This window comes from Natator depressus, chromosome 10 (genome assembly GCF_965152275.1).
Source record: "Natator depressus isolate rNatDep1 chromosome 10, rNatDep2.hap1, whole genome shotgun sequence".
NCBI lineage: Eukaryota > Metazoa > Chordata > Testudines > Cheloniidae > Natator > Natator depressus.
The window spans coordinates 64,079,679-64,102,554 of record NC_134243.1 but is presented as its reverse complement, the minus strand read 5'-3'; the positions used below and the strand labels follow the sequence as shown (position 1 = coordinate 64,102,554).

Below are 22,876 nucleotides of genomic sequence, written 5' to 3'. Positions count from 1 at the left end.
GAAGTTTTTCCCTGTTTTCTGAATTTAAAAAAAATATATTTTTCTTTAATTCCTATATTTGAGAAACCTTATTGGAAGCAGTGAATTCACTGTAAAACAAAGATCAGGTGTTCTCTAAAATGCTGTTTATATCAGGTGGCCTTAAATTCCTACAAGCACCTCTGAGCCATGTGCACTGTATGCACGTTGGTCCTAGTGTCTCTATCCGTAAGTGTTTGGCAGGGGAAGTGAGTCTGCAGTTTAACCTCTTATCATAATTTCCCACCGGGCACTACATTGTGCAGATGTTAAATTCCTAGGCCAGTCAAGCTCTCAAATAAATCCTAATGTCTTTGTTTTGCATTAGTTGAGTCTGTGTTTTGAGCGAATTACTGTTGTTTCAGATTTTTAATGTGGATTACAGATGTATCTAATTAGGGTTTTTTGTGTCTTTCTAGCACTATTCATGGCCGAATTGATCAAGTCAACCAGCTCCTTGAACTGGATCATCAGAAGAGGGGTGGTGCACGGTATACGGCATTAGATAAATGGACCAACCAACTAAATTCTCTCAACCAGGCTGTAGTCAGCAAGCTGGCTTAACAGAAAACAAGCTTTTACAAAATGTACTTAAGGCAACAGTGCGGTGATGTAAACCTTAAAAGAACTGGGAATGGCAAAACTACTGTCGGTTGATGTGCCCTGAAATTATTGGAGTTATGGCAGAAGTGCTTTTTTGATCAGCTGGTTTGTGTTTTGCTGCTGCATTTATCCCAAGAAAAACAGCTTTAATCTCCAGAAGAAAACCAAAATGCCACGGGATTTATGCTGTATTGACATCTCGCCCTAAACATACAACATGATAGTAATTTGTCAAGGGCAACTAATGACCAGAGAGAAGATTTTTGTCATGATTTTAAATACACTGACACGTTACTGTTGGTTAAATTTAAACATGTTTTACCTGCAGAAATTCTCTCACAGAAATAACCTGCAATAACTTGAAATGCATACCCTTTTGAACACTTCCTTTTCTCATGTATAAATTGAAATGTTTGCTGCATTTTTCAAAATGTCAGTTCTCCAAAAATGTGTCCGTATATTTCTGTACCTGCAGCGTAGTAAAGGTTTAGAGGAAACCCCGTAATTATAGTGGCATACTGTCACTTAGGTTTCAAGCAGCAAAATAAACAGTGCAGTTCAGAAATTGTACAGTTTGTTTCTTGATGTGTTTTCATTACATTTTGTTCTTTTAGAAAAGTAGGTAAGTGAATATTCCTCACCTCAGATACTGAGAACATTTTGGAGATTAAATCTTAACCTTGGTGCATGCTTTTGGTTTATTTCTTACCATATTTATGTACAAATATTATAGAGATTTAAGAACTGATATCTAGCAGTCTTGCTGATTTTTAAGGCTTTATTTTGAGAGGTACAGGGATCTTGCAATGCCAGTGGTAGTCAATGGTGGTAGGGGGTCTGCACTTCTGAGTATCAGGTCTTCATTTTGATCTCGGTATTTCAAATAAATGTTTGGTAGGAAATGGCTTTGGGGAAATTCAGACCACCATAGCTGACTTTAAGTTTGTGCCTTGTTAAACTAGATTTATGTTCTGACTTGGTTCTGAATTTAACTGTAATACGTTACGTAAGTAGAATATGAAAATTTGGGAGTGATACTAAGATTTCTGCTGTATGGGTATAGAATAGGGCTTTGTGCAGTGATAGGGGAGATGGAGTCCATCCCCTCCCTCTGACTGGTTGCAGTGCTGTCCCTTTATAGCCACTGTTCAAGCCCTGATAAAGCAAACTTCTCCCCTCCAGGAGTTCTAGGCCACTGGATCCATTTAACTATGGATCTGTAGTGTCCTCCAATGAGTCCACTGCATCAGCTCTCTCTGTGACAGCCTGTTTAGTGCCAGAACAGAATCCCTCCAGCAGCCCACATCCAGGGGATGTGGAAGCCTTCCTGTGCTGCCACTTTGTCCACACTTGCACTCGCTCCATTCAAGACAGATGCATGGTTTAAATGGTACAAAGGGCAATGCCAGGTACGCTCCTCACAGGATGAATATATTCTTAAAGCAATAAACACCTGAAGACATTTAAGAATAAAAGTGAAACCATTTAAACTCTCTTCAAACACAAACAAGAGTAACAAATAGCAAATGCTGTGTCACTTTCTGTGAGAGGAGAGGCAGGGGAGTGAGATACCAGCTAGTAAATCAAATGTTGTAGGACAGTTTGTGAATGACAGAGTTGAAAGAAAAAGATCTGGAACTGTAGTATCTAAAATTTAACTTCACAGACTTGAGTAACAAGGCTTCTTGCTGAACTGCTGGAGGTTTTAAAGGCCATAGGAAAAGGTTTATTTTTATGTGTGTAATATAGTATTTTATCATATATCATATATTTTGGAATGCAATTCTCTAGCCAGAGTCTTATTGAAACAATAAGCTAATGCTGAGTATTACATTGAGATTGTCAAATTTAGGTAAACTGAAGGAAGGTCAGTAAATCCCTAGTCTGGCGAGTAAGAAATTGAAGGTGCATTCTTATATGTTCTTTTCTCTCTATTGATATAAATACCGTTTGTTACCTATGGAAAATGTATTAAGCAAAGCACCTCTATTATCTAGAGATTGAAAAGCTAATTGTGCTCTTCAACATAACAAAAAATTAAATGGCTGTTACAGTTGCCTGGTTTTTAGAAGATTGTAAAAGACTTTAGAAGATTGATAAAAATAGTACTCTGTGCCTAAACTGAGCAGATAGAGCATTCAGACAGGAGACTGCAAAGGATTAGGGAAAGAATGATTTGCTGTATTCTCCCTCATGCCTATCACGTAAGCACTGCTGCACCAAGTCAAATAATTATCTAAAGTAAATGAGACATAAGTATAGATTTCATAAAGAAATTCTAATCGTACTCAATATACCAAGAAGTTTTCCAAATCACTTTAAATAAATCACAGCTGTGCCTTTTTACTTAACTTTTTGTCATTTGAAATCCTGTAGTTGGTGTTTCAGATTACATCTTGTCTGTTCAAATGAAATTTTTTCCCCATTAAAAATTACACAAATCAATTAAATGGCTTATCATTTATAGTAAAGCCAAAACACACATTTGAGTTCAAATGGTTGGGTTTGTATGTGAGCTGCTAGCAAATTAAGACTTAATTTAAAACCATTAAATTTTGCAGATAGCTAGTCTCACAGGTTAGGTAGGTACTTACATGGCCTTTATCACCATATTGTTTGAGCACCTCACAATTGTTAATGGATTTTACTTTCACAACATCCCTGCAAGATAGGACCGTATTACCCCCATTTTACAGGTGGAGAACTGAGAGACGGGATAAATTAAAGAGTTGCTCAAGATGACATAGCAAGCATATGGCTGCGCCCAGCAATTGTGTCCCAGTCCAGTGCCCTGTCCACTTGACCACCCTTCTCAGTCATTTCAATACAATTTATTTAAAACCATTTGAAAGATTAGTTACATAGCATGCAAAGAACAACTCTTGTTCTGGTGTCCAGTGTGATTTGTATTAAATGCAAGGAAAAGTATATGAAACAAAACTCAATTCTTGTAAATAACGGGGCTGAATCTTAACATGCAAGTTTCCTTATAGATAGAATTTTCTTTTTAACCAATAGACACTTTAATCTACTCAGTCTAAACTGGGTATTCGGAGATACAGTTAAATGTGAATATAAATTGGAGCTGGGCAGAGTCCTTTTTCACGTTCTTTGAAAAATGTCTTCAGATAACACTAGCAGATGCATTGTTCTTATTACACACCATGTTTCTGAATAATACTATGGTATGTGAAGTGTTTTTTACATTTTAAAAAAATCCCATGAAAAATCAATTATTGGAACTACTCAGAGTAGGAAGCGCTGCCAGGTAGTAGGTGTTTGTAGGTTGGAGGCTGCATTTAGCAAAATCAAATTAATTTTTATACTTCACAGCAAATTTATACATGTGCATCCAGCTAATAAATAAACCACTCAGCAAGCCTGGGCTCCATATCTACAGATCCAGTGTCTTCCATATGGATAGTCATTCCTTCTTTAGGGGTCACCTTCCCATAGCAGTGTGGGTGCTGAGCCCTTCTGTCATAGGCTCTCTCCCCTGCCATTTACCCTACAATTGTTCCCCAATCTGTGGGAGGGAACAATTGAGCCCTCCTCAGAAAGAGAGAGGAGGCATTAACTGGAGGCCAACACTGCTTAAAGAGTGGCTTTTCCTAACCCACAGAGCCTTCCCGAACCTAGGTATGTCTGTTGGGGGGGCCTTTAGTAATTCTCAGGAAGGAAGGCAGAATGCAGAAAAAACCTGCTTCCACAGTACCCTTTGTGCTCCCTTCCCAGTGATGTTCACTTTACCTACCTTTATTAATGAAACCGGAGTTGAGGATTGGGCTCCAAATTAGTGCATTTTTGTGTAGAATCAAAATCCAGCTGTATTATAATACACTATGCTGCATCTCCTTGAGATAAGGATATCATTCTCTTTATCTAATTTAGTCATCTATATGGTGCCCATCAGCACAGGTTTTTGTTTTTAGCCGGATATAACAGCGTTTAAGAGTGGAGGTTCAGCAAGAAGAAAGGTGAGCATTTTAAGCAAAATCAAAAAGAAACTAAGGCTGAATCTCCCTGTTGGTGCATTTCAGTGTAGTGAAAGATGCCTGAAACTCAGTCTATTATCAAAACTGTATAGCTCTTTCAACTACCTGGAAATGTTACTTCACTGTAAAATGCTAGAATCCTATTTTAAAATTATATTTTTCAGATTTACTTTTCTTTTGCTGACATAGTTTACACAAGCTACAATCCCACCATTTGTGTGAAGTGACAGTAACGTGACATCTGTCTGGAATTTACCCCGAAATATTCTTTCTCGCTCAAAGCTAGAGCAATTGTTTGACATTTCAGGAGTAGTACGTTAAGTTACTCTATGTAAATAAACTCAAACTGTAATTTACATAGTTGGATTGGTTTTTGTTTTTTTGTTTTTGTTTTTTGGAAGGTCAGTAACTTTAGCTCTTTATTTTTTTGTGGGCGAGCCGAATCTGTTTTCAAGCTCGCCTGTCACCCTCCTGGCACTGGCAGTGTTTTAAGTAGGGCTTCACTTGCTGCCTTGCAGATGTGGCAATACATTTTAACAAACTTTTAAAAACTAAGTTAAATTGACACCAGTGTGGTTGAAGTGTTGCTGGAGGCCAGACCTAGCCATTGTTGTTTCCAAAGTGGCATTTTGGGTATTTTTCTCTTGCCATGTTACAGAAGAAAGATGCAGCACCTCACAATTGTTTGTACCTGAAATGTCAGATTTTAAAACTGGTGATTTATTTTTTTAATTGGACAATTAGGACAGTATTTTCAAAAACAGCCACTGAATTTGCACCCACAATTATTCACATATCTAGAATGAATACCTGGATTTCTTTTTTTTCCTGACATGGATCCTTTAATATGACTGTAATCCTATTTGGTCCCACCTATACAAGTAAAAACCAAACTGTTGTAACCAAGAGCCCTTGCATAGATGTAATAGCTGTGGGGTGGGGATCTAACATAGCTTGTGTGAATAGCTTTGCGTCTTTTCCTCCTTTTCAGTGAAAATAGAGATTTAAAAAATTTTTTGAAATATTTTAAGTTTCTTTCCCTCCACCCCTACAATATCTCAGGTCATCCAGTGTGACCCTCTGCATTCTGTATATTGTTTAGATATATAGATCCAGCTTTTTAAAAATACTGCCCAATTTAGATCTGAAGACTTCTTATTGTTGGTTACTATGAATAATGGCCCTTTTAAGCGTGACCTTTATGTTGGTATGTGTTTTGGGAACACAAGAAGAATTTTACAATGAACAGTTATTTTTATCATAATGATTCATTATTTAAAAAAGTCCAGCAAATATCTTAAGAAAATGTCCTAACACATAGTCGGTGGTCAGTATTATTTTGGGTGGGATTCTTAATTAACTAAGTTGCATTCCACACTATAGTTCTGGTGTCCATTTCAAAGAAGGCAATTGTTTCAGAATTGTTCTCAGTGGCATTCTTCACTGGGTTTTCTGCCAGTCAGGCAAGTTCTCCCACATTACTGGAGAGATGTGAAATGGCTAAGTTTGAAATAAGTCAACTTAACTTGGCAGAAATAAGCAAAAGAAATACAATAATGGGGAGGAATATAAACTTTGTTTTGTAAAGATGTGTAGATATACACTGAGTTAGGCTGACTTTGGGGGAAATGAAATACATTACAGGTTATCTCTGTTTTTATCTTATACCCATCTGTCTGTTAATGACTAAAGAAACTTGTTCAACTGCATCAGCTGGATACTGTTAATATAACCTGCATAACAATACCATAGTCATTAAAAGAACAAACTTCATTGCATGGAAACATCCATTCACATCTGGATCATAATCTTCATTAAATTGGCTAAATCCATTTTTCTGTCTCCCTTTTGTAAAAGAACCTAAAAAGCTATTGTAAAAACAGTGCCCTTTTCAGGCCACAAACACTTGGGTTAGCTCTACTGAAGACCCTTACTATTCTGGTGTCCCTACTGCACATTCCATTGAAAAACATTGTGGTGGGGAAGATGACCAAGGAAACACCTTTGCAGAGTCTTTCATTAATCTCATTGGTGTTGGGAGGGGAGTCACAAAGGCTGCAGGTGCTGGGTGGAGAGGGTTTTTGTGAGGAAGGGGAGGGCCAACCCCTCCACTGCTCATTTGTTGTAAAATCCTGGCTCCAGTGAAGTCAATGGGGTTATGATTTCACTCTGCTCTGTTTTCCCCAATCCCTATAGGAGCTACAGTCTTGTTGGCTACCAACTCAGACAAGATTTAAGGCATGGAGCCTATGAAAATGCTGCATTAATTTAGGCATGGTTATCTCAGATATTTGCTGCTCCTAAAGTCCAGCGGATTAATGATTGTATACAGCAATCACGTTAATAACATTATTAGTACTAATTATTACAACACACCTAAGAGGTTCACTTCAGGGCCTCATTGTGCTAGGTGCTGTAATGACATGTAATAGAGACAGTCCCAATCCCTTAAAGAGCTCAAAATCTTGATTAACCATCAGATTCAAAGGGTGAAGGGAGGATGAGGCAACAGTACTGCAGGCATGTTTTCATGTAGACTACCTGTGCATGTAAGCAAGCCAGCTACTGAGATGTTATCAACTGGCAGTTCTAGAGACATCTATGCAGAAGTGAGTCTTAGGTCTGTGTGATTTTGCTGATTCTTATGCCCGTGTGAAGTCTACTGAACTTATTTATTGTCTGCATAGTTGTAAAAGCCTACCCCTGGATAACCAATTTGCAAGATAAGATCTTAATGTACAATGTGATAGTCCATATGCAAAATGCCATACATTGTGTATTCCTTTTTAAAGGTAAAATGTTGGATATAGATATGATAATATGCTGTTTTATGCATGGAAAGATGGAGTGCATCTGTTCGGGGAGTCCAATCTACAAAACACTTGTCTAAAACAGTAAAATAGATTGGTATGTAGCAGGTGCAATTTAAATGAAGAATAAAAGAGCTAAAATAATAGTTGTATCTGGAAAGCTTTAGCAAAATAGCTTTGTGAAAATGTTGTTGTTAGTTTAATATTAACCTAATGTTGAAATTATGATGGAGGCTTGCTGTTTGTTCATTAAATATACCACTCATTTCTCACATGCAGTTCTCAGATTCAGATCTGCCTGGTTTTTATTAGTAAATGTAAAAATACTTTTGATTGGGAGTACTTGAGGATCCAGTAAAGCTTAACGCACCTTTTTTCTCTATGGTAGGTAATTGATCTCTTTATCACTCAGAATTATTTTTTTCCATTAGCATGCCTTAGCTGGGAGTGTTGACATTTTGCTACAAGTTTAAGTGGTAATTAACCAAACTATACTTTTTTTTTCTAGCCTAATTTCTTTGCTACAAAAATATAAGGTGAATCAAATGTTCATATTAAACAGATTCTTGAAAGTGAACTTTTATAGCTCCATCTCATAGTCACACTCAGCAAATTATCAACTGTTAGCTCCTACTGCTGCAAAGACTGATGCACATGCTTAACTTTATGCCCTGTGAGTAGGCCCATGTTGATTTCATCTACACTACCTGTACCATTTTTAGCACTTGGTCAGGGAAATCTCTTACTAGCAATCATTGTCTGCAATGGGTCGAGATGCTAGAGTCAACTGGGCTCAGCAATCAGGTGGCTTGGTGGAAGGCACTGTTGATATCTTGCATTAGACCAAAAGAGCTCAAGTTTGTGGGTCTTCAGGCACAATGCAAGACCTATCACTTTTCAATAGGATTTAGCCTTATGATTGCTTGGGTGACTGTAGTGGGAGGAGTCCAGTGCTCTGTAGTTCCATGGAATGTCTTAGTATTAGCAAAAAGAAAAGGAGTACTTGTGGCACCTTAGAGACTAACCAATTTATTCGAGTATAAGCTTTTGTGAGCTACAGCTCACTTCATCAGAGGCATACTGTGGAAAGTGTAGAAGATCTTTTTATACACACAAAGCATGAAAAAATACCTCCCCCCACCCCACTCTCCTGCTGGTAATAGCTTGTCTAAAGTGATCACTCTCCTTACAATAAGAAAAGGAGGACTTGTGGCACCTTAGAGACTAAGTCTCTAAGGTGCCACAAGTCCTCCTTTTCTTTTTGCAAATACAGACTAACACGGCTGTTACTCTGAAACCTCTCCTTACTATGTGTATGATAATCAAGGTGGGCCATTTCCAGCACAAATCCAGAGTTTTAACAAGAACGTCTGGGGGGGGAGGGAGGGGGTAGGAAAAAACAAGGGGAAATAGGTTACCTTGCATAATGACTTAGCCACTCCCAGTCCCTATTCAAGCCTAAGTTAATTGTATCCAATTTGCAAATGAATTCCAATTCAACAGTTTCTTGCTGGAGTCTGGATTTGAAGTTTTTTTGTTGTAATATCGCAACTTTCATGTCTTAGTATTGTCAACACTATATAAGAAAGCTGCTGTAGTCACTTGTACAGAATTGTTAGCTTTCTTTGCCAAATCTGCCTGCTTACAATACAGTGCAAAACTTTTTACTTTAGCATGTTTTCTTAAACTCTTTTACAAATACCTAAGTTAGGGACAGGAGAAGAGGATTTTAAGGGCAAAGGAAATACAAGGCATCTGACTGTGGTTTTGCTTTTTCTTCACACATGTAGCCTGGGGGAGGGGGAGAGTGCAGCTGGGGATGGATAAACTATCCATCTGCAGCTGCACATAAATCTTTAACAGCTGCATGTTGCACCTTTCTCTGTTACTGGATGAAATCTGACGAAAAATGTAGCATCTGCAAAGGGTTGGCTGTCCTTAAGAGTGAGATTTACAGCTCCGAAGAGTGAGATTCAAGGCCAAACAGTGAGACTTTCCAGGTTGCATTTTAGGTCATTGCTTAAGACCAAGATTCTCATCTTTGTTCCTCAGGGACATCCCATAGTCCAGGTTTTTAATCCAACCAGCATTTAATAGTTTATTTTAAAATGTACGCTGCTTAATATTGCATATGAAACCTCTTACATATCCTAATCCCTACTAAAAACTAGGGCACGTGAGAATTCTATATGCAATTCAAACTAGTGGATTTTAATAAAAACAATTATTTGCTAGTTGGAACAAAAACCTGGATGGTTGGAGATCCTCGAGGACCTGAGTGGTTGTTCCCCTGGTTGAGGCCTACAGTTAGTGGACAGGACAAGAGAAATTATAAAAAGTTTATTTTTGTATAAACTTAACAAAAAAGAAAACTTTCATCAAAATAACAATGTTTGTTTTTCAGATCACCTTGTCATAGTGATCATCCATTTGAAAAATACAATACACATTTGGTTTGTATATTATTGCTCATATTACATTTACAGCAAACTAAAATAAACAGATTCCAAAACAAATAAATGTGCAAAATATATTAATTAAAATGAAATAATTAAAATAAACCAAACAATATATTGTGAATGTAAAAATAAAGTAATTAAAGTAATTTAAAGCTAACCAACAATAGATAAAGGATTCAGATTCCACATTTATTTTAAAATATCATTTGGTTTCATATTTTATTCATATGCTTGGTTATATTGCCAAGTGGACGCTTTGCTGTTTTTTATAACTTCTTTTGGTGGCTCAAACTTGAAACATAGCTCAGGATTTGCTAGCTTCAATTAGATAATAGAGGGCAGGATCCCATCTTGTCCAAGGTATGGTCTGAATGTACGGTTGCCAGGTGTCTGGTTTTCGACCAGAACGCCTGGTCAAAAGGGGACCCTGGTGGCTCCAGTCAGCACTGCTGACTAGGCCATTAAAAGTCCGGTCGGTGGCGCAGTGGGGCTAAGGCAGGCTCTCTTTGGCTCCTGGAAGCAGCAGCATGTCCCCCCTCCGGCTCCTAGGTGTAGGGGCAACCCGGGGGCTCTCTGTTTTGCCCCTGCCCCAAGCACCAGCTCTGCAGCTCCCATTGGCCAGAAACTGCAGCCAATGGGAGCTGCGGGGGCAGCGCCTGTGGACAGGGCAGTGCACAAAGCTGTCCAGCCACGCCTCTATGCACGAGTTGGGGGGGTGGAATGTGCCGCTGCTTCTGGGAGCTGCTTGAGGTAAGTACAGCCCAGAGCCAGCACCCCTAACCCCCTCTTGTGCCCCAACCCCTTGCCCCAGCCCTGATCCCCCTCCCGCCCTCCAAACCCTGAACCCCTCATCCCCAGCCCCACCCCAGAGCCTGCATCCTCAGCCAGAGCCCTCACCCCCCATACCCCAACCCTGATCCCTCTGAACCCTTCAGTCCCTGCCCAGAGCATCCTCTTGCACCCCAAATCCCTCATTCCCAGCCCCACCCCTGAGTCTACACCCCCAGCTGGAGCCCTCAACATCCCCCCTGCCCCGTGCCCCAACCCTCTGCCTCAACCCGGAGCCTGCTCCCACACTCTGAAACCCCCCAGCCCAGAGCCCCCTCCTGCACCCCAAGCCCCTCATCCCAGAACCCACACCCCCTTTTGCATCTCAACCCACTGTCTCAGCCCAGAGCCCCATCCCATACCCTGTACTCCTCATTTCTGGCCTCACCCCAAAGCCCTCACCTCCTCCCACACCCCAACCCCAAGAGAGCCTGGTGAAAATGAGCGAGTGAGGGTAGGGAAAGTAAACAATTGGTGGGGGGGCTCAGAAGGGGCAGGGCAGGTTGTGAGGGCAAGGGTGTTTGGTTTTGTGCGAGTAGTAAGTTGGCAACCCTATCTGAATGGTGTCTTATTCTTCTGAACAAGACTGAACTCTCTCTCTCTCTCTCTTCTCCTCCATTTGAATAGAGTAAAACTAAGCCAAGCCTGGCAACCCTGTCAGTCATTCATGTTTGTGTGTCTAGTACATGACTTAAAACAGGAATAAAATCCAAAAATGACCTTGCAGCCAAGGTTCTTGCTTTATTTTTAAATTACCTGTCACCCTAGATTGACTCAGGACTTGCCTCTCTACCAATTTTTGTGTAGATAGGCAATGCTTTAAAGAGAGAGTGCTCAATAATTAAAAGTAGGTCTGTGGAGAGAAAAAAAGTGCACCAAAGACCAAATTCAAAGTTTTCCTACTAAAAATGTATGAAGATAAATGAGCAAAGCCTATATACAAAATTCAAAGGCCACAAAAACTAACACAACTTTCACAGTGATGGACCACCCCACCCTTTTTTTTTAAGGACAATAGAATTTGCCTAATTTTAAGACCGTTTTAGAATGCAACCCTAACTATGCAGTTGTAACAATAGACCTTCACAATAACCTAGGTAGTAATAGTTGAAGGAAAGCAAAAACACACACACACATATAACTTCAATGATTGTGGCTGAATGCTCGGCCCTTTAGAAAAAAGTTAAACCTTGTTTAGGAGCCAAAGCATGAATGTAGGAACCTATTTTTGAAATTCTTGGCCTCTGTATGTGTTGTGGTAAGACCTGAGAAATCTCCAGGTTTGTACATGAAAGTAGCAAAAATAGGAAGCCATACCAAAATGTCAGTTTTCCGCTCCATTAACTAGTGATTACTGTACTGACATTGACTAATGAAAATCAAGCTTGGCTTCTATCACTATTACACTCAACCCTTAACACCACAAAGTTTATGCAGCTCCGGTAGCCTTTTTTATGTGCGTCCAAATTAAGAGTTTGTGTCTCAAATGTGACCTAAAGCAATTTCCTGTGAATAAGCAGACAGTTGGCCGCAATATACATTCAGCCTTCATTCTCTTGCCTGACAATTTGTAACAGTGCAGATTTGTTTCCTTTCTTTATGTGGAGATCTGTATACATAAACCCCCAGTCCATTTCAAATAGGTCATTGGAGTACTGCCATAATACTTTTAATCACTTTCTAAGCAGTAAACTAGAGATGTAAACTTTTATCCTGAATGCCAGTCCCCTGAGCTATTTGGTACCTTATACCACAAAGCCTTTGAACAATACAGATAGCAGTGACCCATTATAATCTGAATCAGACAATTTTAAACACTGAACCTGTGAGAAATGAGGCAAACCCACTCAACTAATGTCACAAAGAATTAGAATGGCAGGAAAAGTACATGGAAATATTGAAATAGGCTATATTACAAACCGTCAACATTATATGAAAATCTCCAAGTGCTGCTGGATGTAACCAAGGCAAATACATATTTGTAATAGCTGCTGCAACCCTTGTATGTCCCCTTCATGGAAGTTTAACTTTTTGGGTCTGCATAGCAACAATTCCACAGTCCAGTCTCTTGGACTTTCCTAGCCCTAACTACACTCTGCCTGCATGTGGAGTTTTCCTTTGCAGCTTTCCCAGCCACACAGCAGAACTGTAGTGGGCAGATTTAGGTATATCTCCTGGGTTATGCCATGTATTTCTATAATCTTTTTCACACTCCTCCATTATATGCATTGTATGTTTAGGTTCTTAATAAGAAAGCCAAGTGGCTACTAAAAAGCTATTGGTCACAATTTCACACTGCCATTGTTCTTAAATCCTTGCACCATCCCTTTTCTCAGGGGTGCCAGTCTGCTTTGCAAAAAGAAAAGGAGTACTTGTGGCACCTTAGAGACTAACCAATTTATTTGAGCATAAGCTTTCGTGAGCTACAGCTTACTTCATCGGAGCTGTAGCTCACGAAAGCTTATGCTCAAATAAATTGGTTAGTCTCTAAGGTGCCACAAGTCCTCCTTTTCTTTTTGCGAATACAGACTAACATGGCTGCTACTCTGAAGTCTGCTTTGCGTATGCCTCCATTGGAATTGCTGTAGAGACAACTTCCCACAACAGAAGCTGCTGGAGAAGAGTGTGTGCTATAGATAGGATGATCGCTTTGCAGACCTGCTGGTGGTAAAATGTGTCACTACACCCAGTATTACTGAGTTAATTAGATAAAATGGAAAATTAAAAAGTCAGCATAATGTAACCCACTGATTGTAGTTAGCTCATATAAGCTTATGAATGTGATACAGCCACAGCTGTCAAATTCAGCCTGTTAGCTCAAGTGGTAAAGGCTTGTACTGTCAGTGCTGAAGCACCCTAAGTATTCAAGCCCTATTGTTAAGGCAATCAGGAACTGTTACAATAAGATTTGTATGTCTAGCTTACTTCTTCATGTGACTTGAGCTACAGTATCAGTTCCCACTTACTAGGTTTTTTGTTTCGTTTTTTTGGGGTTTTTTCAGGGGGAGCCCATGATATACAAGGTAAGCTGCCCTTCTTTGGGCCTGTACCTCTATTAACACCATTCATTTAAGGAAATTATAAACTTGGCCCCACTCCTGCAAACAAAAAATTAAACCTCTGCTTAAGTGTTTGCAAGATCAGGGGTTTGATGCCTTCATGTTACAGGGAATAACCACAGAAACAACTTAGATTCAGTCACCAGTTAGAATAGGTGAGTGCTTCAATGAGTTAAACAATCCTCAGAGCCCCCGACACATGGGTAAGTAGCGTACAGAGCTGACACGTGAGCCAAGGGGTCCTGGCGCCCAGTCCTGCGCTCTAACCACTAGGCCCCTTGGCCTCAAGCAGGCGCCGGCCAGCAAAGCCACTTAGCCAACGCGTTCTGCACGGCTTGGGTCCGCCCAGCTTCCGTCCCACATGATGCCGCCCGCTGGCTGCCGCCCATCAGTAGCGCAGCCGGGAGCCGGTTTTCGTGTCCGTCGTCGCGGCTCCGGCATATGCAGGAGCGGCTCAACGAGTCGGGCGGGGAAGGGACAGCCACGGAGGAAGCGGCTCTGACACACCCTGGCCCCAGTGCTGCCTCTGCGCTCGCCCACTATCCCGTTCGGCCGCCCCGGGGAGCAGGCTGCGGCGGCGGCCTGGTGTTTACCCCCGTTCTCAACAGGTAGCCGCGTCTGACGGCAAGTGAGGGGTTGTGGCTTCCGGGGATGTTAACACGCATGCGCAGAGCGTGGGCGCATGCTCAGTAACAGCAAAGGAGCTGATCCTGACACTCCGCCGCCTCTCCCCAGCCCAGCTGGAGGAGCCATGGACAAAGACGACAAGGTAAAGGAGGGGCTGGGCCCGGGGCGGCGAGCACGCGCGCTGTAAACAATGAGAGAGGTTGGAGGGGGGCTGAAGGGGTGTGCGCGAGCCGAGGGGTGCCGGGGCCGAGGAGCTCGCGAGTGGCAGAGGGGGACGAAGAGGGGGCGGGGGGTATCGGGGATTTGCGGCAGCCGGGAGACAGAGCTGTAAATCGGAGGCGGGGGAGGGGGCAGTGGAGCTGCTCAGCTGAGGGGGTTGGTGGGCACCGGCTGTAGCCCTGGGGCCTGCACTCCAAGCAGCTGGGTTCCTGGGCGGCTCAGGAGAAGATCTGTAACAGGGGTGTGTTTGTGTATATGGGCATTGGGGAGGGCGGGTGTAAAAGCTATTTTCTCTCCCTCCCCCCCTTAAACAATCTCAAACTGGGCTTTAGTCTTGAAAAGTTATCCAGAAAACTAGAGCGAGCCGAGGCGGGGAATGTCCTTTATTGGACCAGCTGCTGTTGACGGAAGAGAAAACTCGATCTTTTCATGTTTGTTTGGGGGTACGTTTCACTCCTAAACAGGGATCCTGGAGTGGGGATGACAACACACGCCTAACCCCCGTCCCCCCAGCCATCTTTCCCTCTGTTGGGCTGGAGAGGGTCTTGTGAAGTGTGTGGGGGGGCGTTAAAATAGCAGCTGAAATACAGTAGGTCTGACCTCCTTCCTTTTTACCCACTTCCTGTATTAACTTGAAGTTTATGCAAGTCGATGTTGTTGTTTGTCATTTTCATAATTTTGTATCTAAGATGTTGTGATACGCCTTTCTGCTCTTTTACCTGGCGTGTTTCAAGTTGCTGGGACAATTGGAATAAATGAGGTTTCATTTGACGTATGCAAAATCAGCAGGAGAGACTTTTAAAAACATCGTCAAAACGAATAATGTGTCATTTCCCTAGTGTATGAAACGTAGATTTGTTAAAATCATTGTTTGTTAATGGGGTAGATGTAAGTTTCTGACATTCAGGGCACAATCTAGCCCTGCCTGTCCTTAGTTTGTAGCAGATAAAAGGTTTAGATAGCACCTGGAACAATTTTAGTCCTTCCTCCTCCCCCCCCTCATGTGTTTAACTGGAGGGCCACCAAATAATCAATTTACATTTTCAGGGTCTTTTCAAGTTGTTGTGGACATGAATGAAGGAGCCTTTAAAATCTCACTCAATCACAATTATTTAAAGTTTTATTGATGTGAACACAGTAAAATCCTTCATCACAAGAAGATGATGATTTAAAAAATCCAAAATTAAAGAGTTCCTCTATGCGAAACTTAATAAGATCTCTTTTCAGAGTAACAGCCATGTTAGTCTGTATTCACAAAAAGAAAAGGAGTACTTGTGGCACCTTAGAGACTAACAAATTTATTTGAGCATAAGCTTTCGTGAGCTACAGCTCACTTCATTGGATGCAAGATCGGATGCATCCGATGAAGTGAGCTGTAGCTCACGAAAGCTTGTGCTCAAATAAATTTGTAAGTCTCTAAGGTGCCACAAGTACTCCTTTTCTTTTTGCTAATAAGATCTCTATTATTACTAAGCTGCTCTTCAAGGAAATGTGTGTTGAAAGTCCCTAATTGCAGGAATTCAAATATAGTCCAGTTATGACTTTCAGTTTTGAAAAATCTTCAGAAATTCTGGGGTTATCCTCTCAATTGACTTAATTCTAAACTTCAGTAATACAGTAGACATTGAACAAAGGGTTATTTTTGTAAGAATAATTGTTGCATTTTGTGTATAGATTTTAAGGATGAGTTAGTAAACAATGTCTATCTTCACTAGCAGGCTGTGTGTTATGATGAGTAATAACTTCAAGCAATCAGATAGTTATGGAGAAAGGATGAAAAGATGACTCCGTGTACAGAAATAGAACAACTTTTCTTTTTTTTGACTAAAATTAAATTAGTCTATTCTGCCAAATTGGGAACTTTTTTCTATGCTTCTTGTTAATTATTTCATATATGTCGTTTGTTCACTTTTATTAGTATTGTGGTACTATTGTGAAGTTTGTTGCTAGAACTCTTAATCACAGATGACTTCACACACCCTAAACATTTTTTCCTGGCTCATGAGAGGGCTAAAAATCACTATGGTTATTCACCCCATTAAGTAGTGAAGCTCTCAGTAATGGTTATACCCTTTTTATGTAGCCCCTTTCATATCAGAAGAAGCACAACTGAGAGCTTTGGGGCAGGAACTGTCTTTTTTTTGTCCTGTTTGTACAGTGCTTAGAACAATGGGATCCTGGTCCATGACTATGGTATAGTATGCTAGCGTGAATAATTGTGAGGTAACTTTCTGAAATACTGTAACTGTCTTGCTTCACATGCTTTCTGATTAGCCAGTAGTAACCTGCATAGGAATACTCTGAACTAAGGTTCAAACTCAGTAAGTTTAATAAAAACATTAAAATGTGCTTTTATCAGTGTAAAATAGTTTTGTTTTTTATCACAGTTGTAAGGTGCTGGTGCGGGTCTTGGAAATTCTTTGATTTGCGCACCTTTCTCCTTAGTGGCACTGGACAACTGACAAATAGTGTAAAAGCCTACAGTCATGAGATGAAAGTGGTTAGGTAAATAATCTTTTGGGGGAGGGAGAAAGTAGCATTACAGTTTATTTGGGACTAACTAGAATAAAATCAACTTCTCATCTCATAGGAACAGTTAATGTGATTTAGAGTATCACTATGTCAGAAGAAGAAAAGGAGTACTTGTGGCACCTTAGAGACTAACAAATTTATTTGAGCATAAGCTTTCGAATTTTATTTCAGAAGAGTGAATGTTGTTGCATGTTATATGTATAATATATGAGGGGTGAAAAGGGATTGTCAGTGTTAACATAATTCATCTCTTTGGACAAAAACCTGTCTTGAAGAAAGAAGAGAGCCATCACACATCTTGTATTATTTTTTTGTCTACGCTAACAAAACAATTTAAAGTGACAAAGTGTCATCTGTGGATTCCCCTTAGCTCCCCTCTAGCTAGGTTTGTATCACTGTAATATCTGAGCCCCTCTCTACTGTGGTTAAATAGTTTGGGTTATTAATATAAAGAGAGACATGTTACAGAAATTTGTTCTAAACCCCTTATTCTACCCTGGGGTTTGTTGCGATTTCTGTAATGGGTGTTGGAATGGTTTGGTTCTGTCAGTGCCAGAAGTTAATGTGTTCAAGTGCAGTTAAATGGCATGTTTGGATGGCGTCTGTTGTCAACCATGGGTTATTTTCCTACTGTAGGCAAGGTCACACAAAGTTGTTTGCAGGTTTTCTGTGCAAGGGAGTGGTGGTAGGAAACGAGAAGAGAAACAACTTGTGGTTTTTTTTAAATAAGGTGATACTATTTTCAAATTCAAAAATTAGGATGTGTTTATTTGCTTAGGACTATGCTTAAGGCCTTGGACTCTATCAGCACAATTAGGAAATCAAGTGGAATTGCAAAACATCAATCACGGACATGTCCTAAGTTATGGTATTTGTTACTTAAAAACAGCCTATTTGTCGTGTGCTTGAACAAAGTGCAAGGAAAGTAGTGCCAACAGATACACCTCTATCCCGATATAATGCAGTCCTCGGGAGCCAAAAAATCTTATCGTCTTATAGGTGAGACCGCGTTATATCAGGGTAGGGAGAGGAACTGCTCGCTGCCCCAGCTCACCTCTGCTCCACCTCCTCCCCTGTGCATGCTGCTGCCGCTCCGCTTCTCCCTTCGCCCCCCACCCCCCTTCCAGGCTGGCTGCACCAGTCAGCTGTTTGGCGCGGGAAGCCTGGAAGGAAGGGGGCGGGAGGAGCGGCGGTGGCGCACTCAGGGGAGGAGGTGGAGTGGAGGTGAACTGGGGCAGGGAGCGGTTCCTCTTCGTCCCGCTCATGGGAGCAGGCGGAGCGGAGGTGAGCTGGGGGTGGGGGAGGCACAGCAAGTGGGGGTGTGTGCAGAGGAACTGCTTGCGATAACATGAATTCGGATATAACAAGGTAAAGCAGCCCTGCTCCCCGGAGCGCTGCTTTACTGCGTTATATCCGAATTAATGTTATATCGGACCACATTATATTGGGGTAGAGGTGTAGTTGGGGTTTTATTATGGTGCTGAGTGCTTATTACCCAAGTAATTTGGATGTAGGTGTGCTGTTTTTGTTTTGTCCAATTTCTCCAGTTGTATTTCTCTCTTTTGAGGATATGAACATTGGGAGATTTGTCTATTATAGTGGAAAAAGAAGAGTTAGGCTAAACTCCAAGTTACACACACTCTCTCTTCTTAAACTTTGAAGTCACTTAAGGATAATACAAAGCTGTCCTTGCCAGAAGGATGTTTTGTGTAAGGATTCTTATTTTCATATGACTGAACTATAACCAGAACAAGGTCTTCAGTGTGTTTAAAAAAGAGTCAGAATTGTTTTGCAACGATAGATATGCATGTCCATAAGTCTTCTAGTGGCTATTAGACAGATTTATTGTTGACCAATGGGAAAAGTTCCACTCATGTCATGCTTTGTACTAATGCCTTCCTGCAAAAATCTCAAAGCACTTTTTATAAATATTAAAGTTTACAATATGCATGTGAGGGGTGTGTATGTGCATATATGTATGTATGCTTATTTTACTGGTGAGTAGACATGAGGCACATAGAAGTTGTGATTTCCCCAAGGTCACTCTCCAAGTCAATGAAAGCTTGGAAAAGAAACCAGTCCTGATTTCCCATTCCTTCCTCTAACTGCGATGTTACATTACCTTTCCTAATGTATAAGTCCCTTTGCTTTCAGTTTTTTGTTTCGTTTTGTTTTTTTAAATTTTCTCAGGAATTTTTCAGTGTTGTTTACAGAAATTGAAAATTAAGTGAAAATCAGTGTAAAAAATTAATTTCACAATTTTCTGAGTAATACCAGAGTTAATGCTGAGAGATGGGAGGACAGAAAAAAGCAACAAATAGAGAAAGGTAAGAGTACTAAAAGATAAAGTAGTTTAATGTTGCGGTTTATTAAGGAACCGTACATTAACAGAATGTACATAGATACGCGCACGCACACACGCACGTTCATGTGCATCTGTCTTCCTCTACATTGCCTTACTTTAACAGACAGCCTCTTCTTTGTGCTCTTAGAATAACATTATTAACATCAACACATCTACTTAATGTAATGTATTGAATTTTTCTTAACATAATCAGTATTTTCATGTACCTGAATGGCCCAAAATTTTGGTAAAAATCAATTAAAAAACCAAATTATAGCTTTTTTTTAAACCTGGGAATTTTTCACTAAATACTGAAAACAAAGGGCCTTATCAGTGTATGAATCTGAGTGTCTTGGGTAATTACATTTTCTTTTTCTCTGTGTTGATCTTTGGAAGACCCACACAACTGAGGAGAAATTGACTGGGCTACACTTAGTATAAAATAATCACACTTGAAAAACACAAATGTGTTCCTCTGATCTTTCGATTATGGTAATCTAAGTATTCAGATTTTTTGTTTTGTTCATGTATGGATCCTAACTAAAATGTGAATTTTAAATTGAGTGTCCCTTTAAAATAATCCTCCTGCAATATAGTATGATTCTTATTTTCAAGAGACAAGTTGGGTGAGGTAATATCTGTTGTTAGACCAAATTCTGTTGGTGAGAGAGACAAGCTTTCAAGCCCCACAGACCTCTTCTTCAGGTCTGGAGAAGGAATCGGAGTATCTGAGAAGTTGGTCCAATAAAAGACATTACCTCACCTACTGTGTGTGTGTCTCAAAGAAATATGTAGCATCTCAGCCTTAATGCTATCTTGCCATTATTGCATATATAACTGGCTTTCATCATAAACGAGGTGGGGATTATCATGTCAACTAAAGAAAATCTTTCCAACCAAAGCATACCAACTGCAAAATCATGACAGATTAAGATTAGATTTTCACCTGTTCTAAAATACTCAGTGAATGGGTAGCAAATTAAACTTTCAACTTTGTGTAAAGCTTGTGCTGTGATAAAACAGGCAGTCTTGAACTCATACCTGAATATGAATTTCAAATATATTTTTGTTCTGCAGCCATAAACCATTACTCTCTACTGTATTTTCTTTGGACCTAGTACCTTTAAGGATGTATGATGGTGGAAGATCTGTAGGGGGAAAAATAAGTTCACACAACATAAGTGTTTGAATGGAGACCAGTGTACCTGAGCATGATAGTATTATCTTGGAAATACAATTTTAAATCTGTCAGAGTATAATTACATTTCAGACAGTATTACAAGGGCTGTTTCTGTTGTTATGCAGTTAGGCTGCATATTTACTGTTCCTTGAATACATGCCACTTGGAAGTCAAATAATTATAGTAACACTGGTTTCTATGTTTGCAAAGTTGGTCTTAAAATAGATGAAGTGTGTGACTTGTCTGCATATTTAAGTTATTATGGAAGATTTGAAACACAAGATTCAGGAGCAAAATTGGAAAAACTGCTTCAAAAATTATAGAATCTATGTTTTTGCCCTACTATGTTTTGCAACTAGACTTCTTGTTTCCAGGCTTTAAATAGTAAAACAATCAGCTTTATTCTGTTTTTCTGAAATGTAGCCTATGCATCTGTTTTCTCACATTGTAGGTGGTGAAAAAATATCTGAGTCCTAACATAGCTTTCCTAGATAGAAGACAAGAGATCCTATTTTAATGGGTAATATTGAATGCCATTACGTTACAATGAACAAAAACTTTTCTAAGATTAAACATACAGTGCTATAACTATAGGACAAAGTTTACCAGTCTGGTCCTGCTAGTGTCATCTTCTGTCTTTGCAGCTGTTGATGACTACAGTAGCTCTTATATAGAAAACAAAGGGTCACTTCAGTATATATGTCATCTTGGTAGAGTTGTAATTGTTGGACTGAAATATATAATGAGCGACTGCATAACGTTTTGTAAGTTAAAACTGAACATCAATATGAAGGGCAAAACTCTCTTCCCTATAAAATTGACATGTATTACAGTATTGACAACCTCAAAGGTTTAAAAATCCTCAGCTAGAACCCCCCAAAATCATGACATTTTGTTAGAGAAAGGAGATTGTGCGTTTGGTCTTCCTTTTGACAAAAATTGGGGAAGAGGTAAATAATGAAGACAGATTGCTGATTCAGAGCAATCTGGATCACTTGGTAAAATGGGCCAAAGCATACCATATGTGTTTTAATATGGGTAAATATATACATCTAGGAACAAAGAACGTAGGCCCTACTTACAAGGTGGAGGACTCTATTCTGGGAAGCAATGACTCTGAAAAAGATAAAAGGGATTATGGTGGATAATCAGCTGAACATGAACTCACAGTGTGATTCGATCCTGAGATGCATAAACAGCAGAATCTTCAGTAGGAGTAGAGAGGTTATTTTACTTCTGTATTTGGCACTGTTATGACTACTGCTGAAATACTGTGTCCTGTTCTGGTGCCCCCTATTCAAGAAGGATATTGATAAATTGGGGGCCGGGTGTCAGAGAAGAGCTATGAGAATGATTAAAGGATTAGAAAACATGATAGACTCAAAGAGCTAATAAGAATATAACAGTAGGGATTTATTATCGACCACCTGACCAGGACAGTGATAGTGACGATGAAATGCGAAGGGAGATTAGAGAGGCTATCAAAATTAAAAACTCAATAATAGTGGGGGATTTCAGTTATCCCCATATTGACTGGGTACATGTCCCCTCAGGATGGAATGCAGAGACAAAATTTCTCGATACTTTAAATGACTGCTTCTTGGAGCAGCTGGTAGAGGAACCCACAAGGAGAGAGGCAACTCTCGATCTAGTCCTGAGTGGAGTGCAGGATCTGGTCCAAGAAGTAACTATAACAGGACCGCTTGGAAATAGTGACCATAATATAACACCATTTAACATTCCTGTGGAGGGAAGAACACCTCAACAGCCCAACACTGTGGCATTTAATTTCAGAAAGGGGAACTATGCAAAAATGAGGAGGTTAGTTAAACAGAAATTAAAAGGTACAGTGACTAGAGTGAAATCCCTGCAAGCTGCATGGACACTTTTCAAAGACACCATAATAAAGGCACTAGATCATTACCTGTTAGGTTCACTTCCTCTGGGGCACCTGGCATTGGCCACTGTTGGCACACAGGATACTGGGCTGGATGGACCTTTGGTCTGACCCAGTATGGCCATTCTTATGCTCATCTTGATAACTCTTAATCATCTCTTTTTTTATTACAGTCTATAAGTATCTACAAGAGGAACAAATATTTAGTGATGGTCTCTTCAGTCTAGCAGAAAATGGTACAACATGATCCAGTGACTGGAAGTTGAAACTAGACAAGTTCAGAGTGGAAATAAGGCATAATTTTT

The 22,876-nt window shown here is 40.1% G+C and overlaps 2 protein-coding genes across 5 annotated transcripts in view; both read left to right on the top strand.

Annotated features, from left to right (window-relative positions):
- The window catches only part of COPS2 (COP9 signalosome subunit 2), a 37,758-nt gene extending 36,575 nt beyond the window's left edge, over positions 1–1,183 (top strand). Inside the window, exon 13 of one of the 2 annotated variants that reach the window (XM_074966380.1) lies at positions 438–1,183. In XM_074966380.1, coding sequence (XP_074822481.1) covers positions 438–582 — 145 coding nt within the window. In that variant the 3' untranslated portion in view covers positions 583–1,183. The remainder of the gene's footprint in view (positions 1–437) is intronic. The other variant, XM_074966381.1, reaches the window with a different exon arrangement.
- A 12,983-nt stretch (positions 1,184–14,166) lies between these two features.
- SECISBP2L (SECIS binding protein 2 like) overlaps positions 14,167–22,876 on the top strand; it is a 50,244-nt gene continuing 41,534 nt past the window's right edge. Inside the window, exon 1 of one of the 3 annotated variants that reach the window (XM_074966377.1) lies at positions 14,167–14,541. In XM_074966377.1, the coding sequence (XP_074822478.1) occupies positions 14,455–14,541 (87 nt within the window). In that variant the 5' untranslated portion in view covers positions 14,167–14,454. Of the gene's footprint in view, positions 14,542–18,370; positions 18,435–19,457; positions 19,478–22,876 lie in introns of those variants that run through there. The other 2 variants (XM_074966378.1, XM_074966379.1) reach the window with 2 other exon arrangements.